General features: G+C 45.2%; 2 protein-coding genes across 6 annotated transcripts; both read right to left on the reverse strand.

The window, feature by feature from the left end:
- Positions 1-537: 537 nt before the first annotated feature.
- Positions 538-1,353, reverse strand: LOC136458725 (uncharacterized). Its single transcript, XM_066458649.1, has one exon. The coding sequence runs from the start codon at positions 1,230-1,232 to the stop codon at positions 732-734; it is 501 nt and encodes a 166-aa protein (XP_066314746.1). The 5' UTR covers positions 1,233-1,353; the 3' UTR covers positions 538-731.
- Positions 1,354-2,452: 1,099 nt separating this feature from the next.
- On the reverse strand, positions 2,453-15,119 carry LOC136456380 (glutamate synthase 1 [NADH], chloroplastic). Of its 5 annotated transcripts, none has more exons than XM_066456229.1 (23): positions 14,876-15,119; positions 13,842-14,200; positions 13,611-13,730; positions 13,406-13,519; positions 13,160-13,312; positions 12,977-13,077; positions 12,311-12,407; positions 11,716-11,825; positions 11,472-11,575; positions 11,181-11,360; positions 10,747-11,090; positions 10,591-10,655; positions 10,037-10,506; positions 8,854-9,723; positions 7,975-8,129; positions 7,693-7,854; positions 5,904-7,433; positions 5,449-5,667; positions 4,709-4,983; positions 4,287-4,592; positions 3,656-3,923; positions 3,237-3,491; positions 2,453-3,147 (listed from the first exon to the last, which is right to left on the reverse strand). In XM_066456229.1, exons 2-23 carry the CDS (start codon positions 14,175-14,177, stop codon positions 2,890-2,892), a joined length of 6,492 nt encoding a protein of 2,163 aa, XP_066312326.1. In that variant the 5' UTR covers positions 14,178-14,200; positions 14,876-15,119; the 3' UTR covers positions 2,453-2,889. The 5 variants fall into 5 exon arrangements, with proteins under 5 accessions (XP_066312326.1, XP_066312327.1, XP_066312325.1 ...); XM_066456230.1 differs by having other exon boundaries at positions 10,591-10,652; positions 14,740-15,118; XM_066456228.1 differs by having other exon boundaries at positions 14,740-15,118.
- Between the last annotated feature and the right edge of the window lie 377 nt (positions 15,120-15,496).

Here is a 15,496-nt window from a genome sequence, read left to right on the forward strand (position 1 = left end):
CTCAATTTGAATTTAGAGTTCGGAGAGGAAAAGGGTGGTTTCCTTTTAGGGGGCTCTCGAGGCAGCTGGAGTCTGGTAAGTCTCGCGCTCGCCGCGCTCACGTGTCAGGTGCACTCGCTTCACAGAATGCACACAGGTGTATTTTAACCTCGTCATATATATATATATAGAACTACTATCCTGTAGCTGGCTACAGAATAACTTATTCTGTAGTCACTTTGAGATATGATAATTACTATGTTAATTTACGAGATTATAGTAACTCCTTACTAAGTGGTTTAATATAACGTTATGGTAAATATCCCCATGTGTTATAGTAACCCAACTATCGTAAATATGTATTGACATTATAGTAAATTAGTATATAAAATTATAGTAAATGAAGGTGGCTACAGAATAACTTATTTTGTAGCCGGCTACTGAATAGCCTCTCCCTATATATATATATATATATATATATATATATATATATATATATATATATATATATATATATATATATATATATATATATATATATATATACACGCGCGCGCGCGCGCGCTGGTTTGAAGCCACCTCTCTGCAGAGCTCGTGTAGCACATGGCCGGGTGACCAACCAGCCATACTATACAACTGAAACAACAAAAAGACACTAAGCTAACAGGTTACTACTTCTGTGCAATCTCCGGTACCCAGACTAGTCGTGTCACAGTCTCACAGACGCACCACTGGGATGCTCTCCTTTCAAGCTAGTTCTCCCTTATCGGAGCGAGCCTGGGCTTCCACGCGTCCCGGCATGGCGTCGGGCTCGCGCCGCCGACGCAGTCCCCGGCACGGAACTCGCCCTTGAGCTCGTCCATCCTGGCCTTGCGCTCCCGCGCACTCTGCGCGTTCAGCCTCGCCACCAGCGCCTCCGCGTCCTTCCTCTTCAACACGATCTTCACCGTCACGACCGCGGCGGCCGCCGAGGCCTGCTTGCCGACGGCGGCGGCGTCGTCAGCCCCGACGCCGCCCGCCCACGAGACGACTCCCCCCGCCCGCGTCGTCGTTTCGCCCTGCTGCTGCTGCCCGAGCTCGACGTCGTCCCGCCGCTTGCGCGGCGTGACGGCTAAGCGCCTCGGCGGCGCGGCATCCGGATCCGCCGCCGGCACCTCGGTGACGAAGCTCTTGGGACGCCGCCTCCCCCTGGTCGTCACGGCGGCCGTGCCGGCCTCCTTGCGGCACATGCGCGGCGCCACGGTGTTGCCCATGCCTGTGCGTGCGTGCAGCAGAACTGACTGGCCAAGTGATTGGTTGTTGTTACGGAGTGAGACGAGGCGGAGGCAAGGGTGCTGCTGCCGCCTGGTGCTGGTGGTGGTGGACACTGGAGTACTGGACACAAGGACTGGTGGTGAGCTCGGGTGCTGGCCCGGCCGGTTAAATAAATAGTGCGCGCCCGTGTATTGTATTGTAGCGTGCGCGAAGGGGGGAGGACTCGTTCAACCTGGGTAAAACTAAAAAGGACGTGCGCAGCTCGCCGTATCGACCTGGGCGGGCTCCTCGCGGGTCCACGGGGACTGAACTCTGAACTGAGGGCTTCTCTTCTTCCGTCGGTCGTCTTTTGGAGGGTGGACCTGGGGTGGTGTGGCCGCGGTGAGAGTGCCACGCCGTTGGTCGAAAACAGAGTTACCTGGCCGGAGCGCAGGCTGTGGCTCGAGACCGTGGACGACGGGCGGAATCCACGCGGTTCGCCTCGATTCGGTTCGAGTCGAACTTTGACGACGGGTGATGGTGACCAGTGCCGTGGTGCCACTTGCCCCGTGCCCGCGACCAGACGGGCCGGCCGGGAACGGATGCGTTGCGTTGGTCAGGATTCCGAGTGGGTGACGTGGTGTTTTGTTGTGCGATAGGTGGGGTGGGGTCCCTATTCTGGAAAAAGGGGCGTTTTCAGTTTCCTAGAAGCTGGTGCGCGGAGCGCATCGGAAAATCTGAAGGCAACTGAACTGATCGACCGTGGGGGCCTGGGGGGCGACTCCTTGAGTTGGCCGTGTGAAGGGATCTGTGCTAGGCTTTGCGTTGACAGGTCGTCGTGAGCTAGTACCACAGGTCCACTGTCGTTTGGTTTGCTCCGTTCTGTTAAGTCATATTTTTGTTTCGTTCACGCAAGACTTCAATTGCATGTTTTGTTCAATGGTTATTTTCGGGAAAATTTTTCATTCAAATATTCAATGGTCCAACCTGTTGTCATTTTTCTGGATTTTCAATCGTCCTGACAGTTTCCGAGCAGCTGGTCAGGCATGGTGGGTTAACTCAATCACGAACCCGCTGGCGTGACGAGCTAAACTATCCAAATCCAAACATTTATAATAAACCAACAAAGGTGTGTTCCTACAAGTCGACCGAGAACGAGACTCGGCCTCATATAGCAATGACCTTCAGAGACTCGAAAGATGTAAACTCTCGGCAAATTTGCAGAGTGGTGGCTCAGGTGTGCTTGCATACAAACAGAAAATAATCGCCATATTACCCAACAAATTTACATCTATTTAATAAAGGGGAAACTGTACATTATTTGGACTACAAAACCACATGCAGACATGCAAAACATAATCAGCCTGTTCGCTTGTTGGTTTTAGTCAGGGCTTATCAACCAACCAACAGTATTTTCCTCTCACAACAAACCAGCAACAGCCAGACTTATCAGCCCAGAAACCAACCAGCGAACAGACTCAATAACTGGAAAAGAAAAAGAAACAATAGCCACCAAAACTTTCAACTGTTTATCTATCGTCAAAATATAGAAGGGCTTTCTTTCCTTAATGAGCCCGGATGTATTTGTTTCTTAGACAACTACAAGAACAGTATTTGCTGTGAGGAACCACAGGATATACTGACGAGAACCTAAAACATGCTTCAGTTTATATGCTTTTATGCCACAACCGGCTGAACGAGCCCTGCCCCGGAGGGAGTGATGTCGCCTGCAGCATTCTGATCATACCTTGATAAGTACTTGTCTACCGCTGCAGCAGCCTGCCGCCCCTCCGTGATAGCCCAAACCACCAGTGATTGTCCACGTCTACAGTCCCCGGCTGCAAACACGCCATCAACACTGGTCGCAAAGTCTCCAAACTGCGCTTTGAAGTTTGATCTGTTGTCCTTCTCCAAACCCAGTTTCTCAGCGATAGTCTGCAGGAAGACAAGACTGTTAATTGACGGCATTTCTCATAAATGGTACTTTAGGCACTAGAATTAGAATAGCCTTGAGGGGTACTAACCGCTTCAGGACCCAAGAATCCCATAGCTAGGAGGACGAGATCAGCCTCAATAATCTCTTCTGATCCTTCGATCTCCTTGAGTTGAAATCTTCCATCTACTTTCTCCCACTTCACACGCACTACCTCAAGGGCCTTCACCTTACCATTTTCATCGCCAATAAAACGCTTTGTCAAGACTTCATAAGTTCTTGGATCCTTCCCAAACTTGGTAGCAGCTTCTTGATGCCCATAGTCAACACGGAAAATTCTTGGCCACTAAAAGCAAAAGGAGAAATAAGCAAATAAGAACGCCCAAGCTGGAAAAGATGCACAAGCAACAATATATTTGTGCACTCAGCAATCTAAGGATAAATACAGTACTCTAAAAAAACGTGATAAATAACTGCAATAAATAACTGCAAAGGGAGAAAGATAGTCACCTGGGGCCATGGGTTGTCAGCAGCTCTATTGCTTGGTGGTTTTGACAGGAGTTCAAGATTTACGAGGCTGGTGCAACCATGCCTAATAGACGTGCCAATGCAATCTGTGCCTGTATCACCTCCACCGATAACCACCACCTTTTTTCCACGGGCGGATATATATTTACAATCCTCTAGGTTGCTGTCGAGTAAACTTTTGGTATTTGCATGGAGAAATTCCATTGCAAAATGAACTCCGGATAGCTCACGTCCAGGGATGGTGAGGTCTCTGTTAAGGACATGCTCATAGGTCAAAATACAGCACAACTATTTGAAGTATATGTCACATCATGCTATTTTGTTGTAGTTATTGAATGATATACCATCTGTATCTTACAATACACGGGTATATTTAGGAGCTAGTGTAAAAAAAAGGGCAGACCCAGTACCGGAGGCTCCCACATGAGTGGGGTCTGGGGAAGGTAAAAACCGAGGCAAGTCTTCCCCCCGCAAAATCTGCGGAGAGGCTGCTCCGAACCCACACGACCTGGTGACTCAGTGAGACAACTCTCACCACTGCACCAGGCCTGCCCTTCATTTAGGAGATAGTGTAAATCAAAATTTTATCTGGGTGCCTTTAGTTTGTTGTTACCTTGGTTTTGTTGCTCCACAAGCCAAAATAACCGCATCATTCTCAGAACGTAGACGTTCAATTGAGTACAAAGGATCACTACCAACATTGGCATTCACCACAAATGTGACACCCTCTTCAGCCATTAAATTAACACGGCGCTGGACAATGCCAATCTTGTCTGTCTTCATGTTTGGCACACCATACATCATTAAACCTCCAATTCGGTCTGCACGTTCGAACACAGTTACGAAATGGCCCATTTTATTTAGTTGATCTGCAGCAGCCAAACCAGCTGGTCCACTGCCAACAATGGCCACCTTCCTCCTGTAATAGGAACATTTCATTGTTAATGAGCATAACTGAGATACTACCTAGTAGTGAAATTAAACTGCAAACGCAGAAAAAATAAATGAATAATTTAAAATTTTAAAAGTAAATACCCTGTTCTTTGAAGTGGAGGTCGTGGAACCATCCATCCCTCTTCGAAACCTTTGTCTATGATTGCACATTCTATACTTTTGATAGACACCGGATTCTCAATGATCCCAAGAACACATGACCCCTCACAAGGAGCAGGGCAAACTCGTCCAGTAAATTCAGGGAAGTTGTTTGTCTCAAGTAATCGATCCAATGCTTCGCGCCATCTGTTCTGGTGAACTAATTCATTGAATTCTGGGATCTTATTTCCAAGAGGACAACCAGCACCTGAGCTTTCCTGTGAAAGTAAAATAAAAATGTTACAAAAAGAGTTCCAAAATCTTATCATCAGTAGATAAGAAAAGGACCAAACAAGTCGCATTATAGAAGTATATTGTAGAGAAACAACAACTTCAATTCAGTAACTGAATCTGAATACAGAAAATGTATCCATCTTAACGATGATGGAAAGAGAATTAAAATATATACTCCCTTTGTCCTGAAATATAAGGTATTGAAGCATTCAAATTTTGTCCTAAATTATAAGGTATTCTAGGTGAATTAACTCAATCACATCCGTACCTGCCATTACTGTCTACCATCAAGCTCAAAATATGGTAAGCACAAAGTCTATTTATTGTTAAGGGAGGGGTTACATGCGCCATATGCATTACCCCATAATTTGTCCTAAAATTCCTAGGATTCCTTATATTTTAGGACGGAGGGAGTATAAAATAATAAACAGCAAAAATAGAAATGTCACCTGATGACAGAAAGGAGTGCCACAGTCCATGCAACGAGCAGATTGTGTATTTAATAGTGGGCCAGGTGTTGATTCAATTGCAACTTCCTTCCAATCTTTAACACGCTCTTTTGGATCTCTGTAAGAAATACTCTCTCGCTCATATGTAATAAAACCTCGATACTTTTTGGCATTGGCAACACGTGTTGGTCGGCTTGCTGACTGATCAGGTTGTACTTTCTGTACATGAAAGTTGATACAAGTAGTCAATGAGAACTTCCAAGAATTGGAATTTAATTATTAGCTGTTCTGATGAATAAACATTTGTGCAAGGATTTAATTCTCTATTGAATGAATATGAAATCATAAATAAACTAGAAATGTTTAGGTATGATGAATTAATAGTTTACAATAGCTAAGTAGGAATCCGTGATATGAAAAATGAAACAGAGTTGCCACTTGAAAATGCATCTCACCTTAGTTGTCACAGAAATTCCATTTGCCATCTTAGGCTCCTTTGCATGCTTAGCAACAGCCTTTTCCGCCTTCATGTTTTCTAAAACCCTCTTATAATCCCTTGGATATACTTTTACAAATTTTGGGAGAAGATTATCAAAATCGGAGAGTATGTCTCTAGCCAAAACACTCTCAGTGTTGCGACGATGTTGCTCAATCATCATTTTCAATGTGATGATGTCATCCTCTTCCTCCACATGATATAGGTCAACTAACTCATTGTTGCAGCGAGCACTGAATTTCCCATCAACATCATAAACATAGGCAATGCCTCCACTCATGCCAGCAGCAAAGTTCCGCCCTGTTTTGCCGAGGATAACCACAGTACCTCCAGTCATGTACTCACATCCATGATCTCCAATTCCTTCAACCACTGCTTGAGCACCTGAGTTGCGAACACAAAACCTTTCTGCTGCCATACCATTGAAATATGCCTCTCCCTTGGTAGCACCATATAGAGCCACATTACCAATGACAATATTGTCCTCTGGAATAAAAGAACTGTTCCTTGGTGGGTACACAACAATTTTACCACCAGATAAGCCCTTACCAACATAATCATTGCTGTCTCCTTCCAGTTCAAGAGTGATTCCAGGACAAAGAAAAGCACCAAAACTTTGACCAGCACTTCCAGTAAACTTCACATGAATTGTACCAGCAGGCAATCCATTCATGTGATAACGTTTTGTGACTTCATGACTGAGCATAGTTCCAACTGCTCGGTTCGTGTTCTGGATTGGAGTCTCAATGAAAACACGGACTTGCTTTTCAATAGCAGTTCTTGACAAATCTATTAGTTTGTTATCTAATGCTATGTCTAGGCCGTGGTCTTGCTTCTCAACACAGTACTGAGCAACACCTGGACGAATCTCTGAAGCTGGTTTCAAGATTAGTGAGAGATCAATGTTCTCAAGTTTCTCATTGCTCTTCAATACTTCTGGATCAACCTCAAGCATATCAGAACGTCCAACCATTTCAGTAATGGTGCGGAACCCAAGGTTTGCCATGATTTCTCTTAGCTCCTCAGCAAGCATGAAGAAAAAGTTAATGACATGCTCTGGTTCTCCAGCAAACTTTTCTCGAAGCACTGGGTCTTGAGTAGCTATACCAACAGGACAAGTGTTCATGTGGCATTTTCGCATCATAATACAGCCAAGTGTGATCAGTGGGGCAGTGCTGAAACCAAATTCCTCTGCACCAAGCAAGCAAGCAACAGCAACATCTCTACCAGTCTTCAACTGTCCATCTGTTTGCAGAACAGCTCGACCACGAAGCCCATTTGCTACTAGAGTTTGATGTGTCTCAGCCAACCCAAGTTCCCATGGAAGTCCCGCATTCTTGATACCTGTCCATCTTGAAGCTCCTGTGCCTCCATCATGGCCAGAAATAAGAACATGATCTGCGTGTCCTTTTACAACACCACTAGCAACAACCCCGACACCAGCCTCAGAAACTAGTTTGACACTGATACGGGCTCCAGGATTTGAATTCTGCACAGGCAAGAATATCACTATCATTGAACAGCATTTGCAAGTTGGAGATTCACAAACATACATGCAAGTTCACCAGTAAAGAGTAGCAAGAGTAGCCCTCACAGCAAGTGATCCACGAATATTAAGAGCAATAAGAGGACTTCAGAAGTTGATAAGACAGGGAGTATTAAAAAAATAAATTGAGCCAACAGCAACAATCAATGAGCCATGGATCTTGTGATATAGAAAACAGTATTACTCTATTAACAATTTATACCTTAAGATCATGTATAAGCTGTGCAAGATCCTCAATCGAATAAATATCATGATGTGGAGGTGGACTGATCAGTCCTACACCAGCTGTGGAATGTCTTGTGACAGCAATGTCGCCAATAACCTTGTGGCCTGGAAGCTCACCACCTTCACCAGGCTTGGCACCCTATAGAAATTTAAGGTAAAAAATATAGTAAATCCAAAATGAAATACGGAAGACCCATGTTCTTTCAACAGGATGTAATCATTTTTAATGGTTGCATAGTGCATAATGTTGACAAAGTACCTGAGCCATTTTTATCTGCAGCTCATCTGCATTAGTCAGGTAATAGCTGGAAACTCCAAACCGTCCACTAGCAACTTGCTTGATCGCACTTCGTCTTGGGTTCATTGAACCATCAGGAAGTGGTTCCATCCGAGAGGGCTGCTCCCCTCCCTCACCTTCACAGATATATTAAAGCAAGTGCATTTGGTCACATAGGTCTTAGACTTGGGGATAAGTATATTTAATATTAAGATCTAGAAGTAGGGGCCTCCCATGCTGTTGTGGTAAAAAAATACTACTCATGTTCCTGAACTACAATATGAGACAACAAATTAAAGGGGTTTATAATCAAAAAGGAACATTGAATGCAGCAAGCTGTAGGAGGAAAAAAATGACTATTCAAGTACTTCTATTAAACCCCAGAAATTTATAGCAGATGTCCTCATCAGTTTTGTACTACCGTTTTAAAATTACAAAAGTTAGGCAAAAAAACTTATCTTGCAATAAATTATAACAAGCAAATCAGCATGACATGTTTTTAAAAGCTAGTATTCAACATCAACAAGATGGAAAGGTTACCAGAAGGCATGGGATAAGTTTATCTAGAAAGAGGAGATATGCAATGAATAATTTTGTTTAATTTGATAGCAACAACTTAACTATAGTTTTAGACACGATTGTTTCTACAATGTTGAGTGCAGAGGACAGGCTCACATAATAAAAGATAGGCAGCATGTCATTCATGTTTCAGGAAAAGAACAGCACATCACTCTTACAAAAACTAGAAAATGGTCCATACATCCTACTTTTATTCAGATGGCTTTTCATGGAGCTAATGTGCCCAAAAAAAAATCCTCCACATTTATAACAGAGAAATGCTACATATGGATGAGAACATACCTGTATTAGATTTTCCTCCAAGTTTGTTCATGGCAATAGCAAGGGCAGTATGTGCTTCCAATGAAATAGAACCATAACTCATCGCTCCAGTACAAAAGCGTTTCACTATCTCACTTGCAGGTTCAACCTCATCCAAAGATATCTTGTCAGAAATATCTTTAAATTTCAGCATACCACGTAGATTGCACGCCTTGTTGAGCTCCTGAATTCGTTTCGAATATTCTTTGTATGCTGCCCGGCTGTTGACTCTAGCTGCTTCTTGTAATTTTCCCATTGCAAGTGGGTCGTTGAGATGAATTTCACCATTTTTCCTCCAGTGGTAATCCCCTGGGTTGGGAAGGGCCTTTGCATCTGCACTGCCAGCTGGAGGGGTTCTTGATGGGAAAGCTAACTCATGAAGACGGAGAGCATCTCGTGCAAGCATTTCAAATGTTGCACCCTCAATTCTGCTAGGTGTGCCTTCAAAGCACTTGCCAATCACTTCGGAAGAAAGACCAAGAGCTTCAAAAATCTGCGCACCTTTGTAGGATGCAAGGGTGGATATTCCCATCTTCGCAAGAACTTTCATCATTCCATAGTTAGAAGCATAGAAATACTTCCTCACCAGCTCTTCCTTTGAGTAGGGTTGTCCATCACCATTAGGAGGAATCTTTCCATCCTTCTGCAAGCAACAAATAGCTTCAATAGCCAAATAAGGGCATATAGCATCAGCACCAAATCCAACCAGGGTGCAGAAATGGTGCACTTCACGAGGTTCAGCTGACTCAACCAACAATCCTATGCGTGTCCTCTCAAGATTTGCAACAAGGTGCTGATGCACTGCTCCCACTGCTAAGAGAGAACTGGCAGCAACACGGTCTGAGGAAAATCCTGCATAACAATTTCAGGCAAATAAATAAAGTCAGATCTCCATGGCATGAAACTTTGATGGACTGTCATAGGAATTGAATTGTGTAATGTAGGAGCTAATCTCAAGCTAAACGAAAAGGAATAAGCAAGTTAAGGCACATTGTGCAAATGAAAAGAGCAACAAATAGTATGCTTGAAGATGTTTGTAAGCTACAACAAATTTGTAGAATTCATTTAACTCATCTGTGGGGAAGTTTAATTAACTGTTGGGTGATCAGTACAATCATATATAAGATATAGAACAAAAATAGACTACTGTAAATAAATTTCTAACCTCTATCTGAGAGAACCAAAATAGTGTAGCCCTTGCGTATGGCTTCACGAGCTTCCGCACAAATTCTGTCCAAAGTTTCTTCCAAGCCCTTCCTTCCAGACTTTTTTGGATAAGTTATGTCGAGCACTTTGCTTCGCCAACCTCGATAATTCATCTTTTTAATAGCCTCCATTTCATCAATAGAAACTAAGGGACCTTTAAGTGCAAGACGGTTGCATTGTTTTTCAGTTGTTTCCAACAAGTCACCTTCTGGGCCAATCATACACTCCATAGATGTAACAATCTTCTCTCTAATAGGATCAATCGGAGGGTTTGTAACTTGTGCAAACATCTGCTTGAAGTACTCAAAAGTCAATTTCTCCCTGTTTGACATCACTGCAAGTGGTGTATCATTTCCCATGGAACCAAGAGCTTCCACTCCATCTTTAGCCATTGGCAGTAGCAACATGTCCAGGGCTTCCACCGTGTACCTGGTGTGCATCAGTTAACTATCAGCAAAACTTGAAACGCCAACAGGTACATCAGTTAACTATGAGCAAAACTTTCTTGCTTACCCAAAGGCCTTAAGTGGGGTCAAAATCCCATTGATACCAACATCATCCTTGTTCTCATTCTTCTGCTGCACCAAATTGTAAGAGTCATAACTGCTAAATTACTTAGGTTTTGCCCAAGTTGTCACTAGTAATGTTGGTGCTTGGTGAAGGACTTACTGGAAGTGAGCTAGAAATGCTTGGAGCAACTCTATCGGTTTCTGTCACTGATTCTACAATATCCTTGAGGTATATCTTTTGTCTCTTAAGCCATTCCCCATACGGGTGAGCTTTAGAGTATTGTGTTTTCAGAGCTTCATCATCCACTACAGTGTGATTCTCAAAATCAACCAATAGCATCATTCCAGGGTTCAGCCTGCCTTTTCTCAGCACATCTTCAGGAGGAACATCAACAACACCGACCTCACTACCCATGATCACACGCCCACTGTGTGTTACATAAAACCGACCAGGCCTCAAACCGTTACGGTCCAGGGTAGCTCCAAGGTAACGGCCATCAGTAACTGTAAGTGAAAGACAAGTTAGGATTGAGTAGATCGAGTAACCAGTCAGAAGAATGATCAGACAAGGAAAGTGGAATAGAATATATTTACAAGATATTAGAGCAGGTCCATCCCAAGGCTCCATAAGTGCTGACAGGAACTCATAGAGTGCTTTCTTCTCAGGATCCATGTTTTCATCATTCTGCCATGCCTCAGGGATCATCATCATCACAGCTTCTGGCAGGCTTCGCCCACCTCGGACAAGAAGCTCAAGAACATTATCGAATGCACCTACAGTTAACATTTTTTCCACGTAATAAGTTTCCGAAAGATAGATATGTATTTTTCATTTGCCAGGTGTAACTGCGCATCACACAACACAGAAATATTATGCGCTCATACCAGAATCAGAAGAGGTAGCATCAACAATTGGCAGAATTCTTGAGAGCTGCTCCTTTGATAATCCAAGCTTCTCAGCCTCTAAGAGACCCTCACGTGCTGTCATCCTGTTATAAATCCAGATTACTTAAAGACAAGCTAAGGGACATAAAATCCAAACGGCATATAAGAATATGGAGATGACTGTGTTCACACCAAACTATGAAACTATTGTTACAGCAGATGTAAAAAGGTTTAGCGAGATTACCAATTTTTGTTTCCTCTAAGGGTATTGATCTCTCCATTATGACCTAAAACACGCATTGGTTGCGCACGGTCCCAGCTGGGAAAGGTGTTTGTGGAGAACCTTGAGTGAACCTGTTTTAATATATGGATTTTAGAAATCATTTTACAGCCATAGTTTGCAGCTTTAAGATGCTGAATAGAACATCAGAATGAAGCACTAGCACTACCAAAAAGAAAGCGTCAGTTGCACAGAATTTCTTGCAAAATAGTTGGGAGCCCTAAGCTACCTCAAACCAAACACATTTCCTTCCCACCACCTAATCGGAGGTCACATCCTGATGAGTCGGGCATAGCAGTCGGCCATAGCAGAACTGCAGCTGGACTCTGCAACATGGTTATCGGGTATCAACTAATAGAGATTTCTAATACTTCACTTTAAGGCATCAAGAACCAGGACTGAAATAGCATGAGTAGAGCAGTGATGGTAAGACAGTTCAAAGTTTGATGCCTGCATGGAAGCGTATCTTCTTACAACAGCCTTGCTATTATTGGTTGCCATCTGCCCAGACTATGATCATGACAAATTTTGTGTAAGAGTGTCAAAGTTTTGTATTTACCAGAGCCATATAACTCATGAAGTTTTCATGACCTAGGTCTGCATAGTAGTACCCCTTAAGCTGGCACGGTTTAAGCTGGCCCTTGTAAACAATAGTCCTGTAATATAAAGAAATACATGTTCAAATAAGAATTATTCATACAAACATAAGCCAACCAAAATGTCATTTGGCTACATATTTAAAAAAAAAACTCGACCTGCGGGGGGTTATGACGGCCCCCGGGTTTTCCGTTAAGAAAGGATCTTCTCACACAGATCGAGAAAACCCCCGAACCCCCGCCCCCATCCTGACGCAGGAGGTGCCGTAACCCTGTGAGAACCGGGCTGGAGCCTTCCACTGCGCTTTGGCACATGGGGACGGGCGAGGGGATTTTTTTAACCTCAGCCTGAAATCCGCTCCCACGGGGAGTCGAACCCAGGACCTTAGGAGTGCCGCTGGGTCACCTAACCGTTTGAGCTTGGCGCCCTTTGGCTTGGCTACATATTTACAATTGTTAAGAGCAAATGGAAGGCAATATTTTGTTATCCCCCTATAGAAATTCAAAATTCTTGCCAAAATTCCATTCCAAAATTGTTCATAGTGGGGACTCCCTGATCCTTTTCAGCCATGAAACCTAATGAAATCAAAGCATAAACAAAAAGTTTTCAAGTGAGAAAAGGGAAGCACCTTGAAGACAGAGAGCACATGTAGAAATCCCTCTCTCCTCCACGCTTAATGTTCAGAGCTGCTCGGACAGAGATGATTGAGAGTCTCCTAAGGATATATAGCTGCGACAATTCATGAAAAAACGTTAAAACCAAATCCATCACATGTGCTGATGTGCGATTACATCTAATGGTATGGAATTACCTGTTGCTCAAACTCAGCCTCTGATCTTGAACTTTTGGTAACGAAAACCTGCTCAATGACTGGCTCAGTCTCGAGTGCAGATTCACCCAGGTCTGAGTTGTCAGTCGGAACCGGACGCCACCCGAGTACTACATGTCCCAGTGATTCCGCGACCTGCAAGGACAAGATCATTAATCAGAGAAATGAAAACATGCAAATCATGCATTGCTCATAGGCTATCAAATTTATTAACAGTGTTACACCAACCTTCTTAAACTCAGCTTTGCCCTTCTCGCGACGCTTTTCATCGGTTGGCATAAAAAACATTCCAACAGCATACTCGCCCGGTGGCGGTAGCTCAAACCCAGCATCTTTTGCGACCTGCAGGAACACCAAAGCAAAAGCATTGAATTAAGTGTCGAAAAGAACAGTTTCGCTTTCTTCTATTTCTTTTTGTTGCAAAGAAACTCACCTCTTTGAAGAAGTCATGTGGTAGAGCGACCATGATGCCCGCACCGTCTCCTGTGTTCTTCTCGCAGCCGCAGGCACCACGGTGCGCCATTCTCTCAAGCATCTCAATAGCATCATTAACCTGGGATAAAAAAAAGGAGAGCAAAATTGGCATCCCGAACGTGATTAAATCAAAATAGTGTAACTACAATACATGTGGCATCGCCTCTTTGAAGGAATCGATGAAACTCACAGTCTCGCGTTTGTAATCGCCAGAAAGCTCAGCGACAAACCCAACGCCGCATGCGTCACGCTCGAACGAGGGATTGTAGAGCCCAATGCTGCTGTTCGGGAGCTTCGAGAGCGGCCTCACCACCTCGGCGTCGCGTGCCGCCGCGCGGGGCGCCCGCGGAGCGACGCGCTCCTCGGTGCGCTGCACGCCGCCGAGGAACCCGCTGCCCTCGAGGGAAACGCCACCGTAGGCTTGCCAGCCCGAACGGTACGGCGCCGCCACGGGGCGGCCGCGCCGGGCCCGACGACCTGCGCCCATCGGCGCCGACTTCAACGCTGTCCCTTGCGCCGTCGACATGGCTCAGCAGCAAGCCTCACTACCTGCCATGCAACAATCAAACGACGACGAGCATCAGATGGTGTTCGCTTAGCGATTCATCGATCTAGTACGCCATGCGGGCAAAAAAAAGGAGCCAGAAATCCGGGAAAACGTATTAAAAAAAGCACCGGAAAAACAAGCAGAAAGCTCAAAGCTGTCCCCTTCCCTACGCCCACATGTCAACACCATAAACATCCAGAAAAGATCGTGCGCCCCACTCTGCAGTGTAACAGAGCACTCCCAAAAAGAATTTATTACGAAACAAACGCCTCAGCGGCCGAAACACACGCAGGATGAACAGATCTACCAACCCCCCGCACGGCAGATTCACGAAGGAGCGCACGCACGGACGGACGGACGGACGCAGAATCAAACATCAACGGATCGAAATAAATAAAAACCACGAGACGGCCACGCATGCCACCAACCACGCACGCCACCAACCACGCACGCACGCTACAGCCGAACCAAACCGCCAAATTGCAATCCCGTTGGCTTTTTTTTAGCGTCTCGCGGGTCCTGGCAAGCAGGGAGCGGATACCTCTCTCTCTCCGTCTAGCCTGACGGAACCGGTGGCTGCGGGCTCACGACCGCGTTGTGGCTCCGACCTTTTCTCCGCCGCTACCTTCGCGACTCCACGCCCGGGGATCGGTGTGTCTTAGATTCTGGCTGCTCACCCCACGCTCGTCCCCGGCGGCGGCGCGGCGCGGCGGGGTGGGGATCGGTGTCGTGGGTTGGTGGGAGCGGGACGCCGCCTCCGTCGCGGGGTGCCCTTCTCCTCCCGAGCGTCGCTCGCCTTCCTTGACCTCTCCTCCCGAGCGTCGTGGGTTGGGGAGCATTCGGCGCCCCTGCATTTATAGAGGGAGGGAGGGTGGAGGTGGTGAGCTCGCCCTCGCCGCGCCTGCCTGCCAACCTACCAGCCCCGCTCTCCTCGTCTCGCGTCGCGTCCCCACGCGCGCAGACCCCACTGCTTATATTTTCGCCCCTGCTCTTCTCACAAATTTTGTACTACCCTTTTTGTTTTTCTTTATTTATTTGTTATTTTTAAGTGTTTTTTTTTTCTGGTGTTAGGTGATGGTATCTCTGCCATATTTCGTATGGGTCCTCGCCAGAATCAGAATTCATGGTAGTCGGCCCGGCCCGTTGTACCCTTGCCTATATGGTGCTTTTGATGTATAAAAAAAGGAAATGTGTTAGTAAATCATATTCTCACCCGGTTCGCTTATTGGTTTCAGTCAGGACTTATCAGCCAACCAACAGTATTTTTCTCTCACAATAAACCAGCACCAGCCGGGCTT

This window comes from Miscanthus floridulus, chromosome 6, assembly GCF_019320115.1.
Source record: "Miscanthus floridulus cultivar M001 chromosome 6, ASM1932011v1, whole genome shotgun sequence".
Taxonomy (NCBI): Eukaryota; Viridiplantae; Streptophyta; class Magnoliopsida; order Poales; family Poaceae; genus Miscanthus; species Miscanthus floridulus.

Bases quoted from the DNA above. Each gene is read 5' to 3' on its own strand.
- LOC136456380 (XM_066456229.1), bottom strand. From the start codon at position 14,177: ATGTCGACGGCGCAAGGGACAGCGTTGAAGTCGGCGCCGATGGGCGCA. The intron at 13,078-13,159 runs GTAATTCCATAC...GAATTGTCGCAG, and splicing joins AGGCTGAGTTTGAGCAACAG to CTATATATCCTTAGGAGACT. The intron at 7,434-7,692 runs GTATAAATTGTT...TTGCCTGTGCAG, and splicing joins AGCTTATACATGATCTTAAG to AATTCAAATCCTGGAGCCCG.
- LOC136458725 (XM_066458649.1), bottom strand. From the start codon at position 1,232: ATGGGCAACACCGTGGCGCCGCGCATGTGCCGCAAGGAGGCCGGCACG.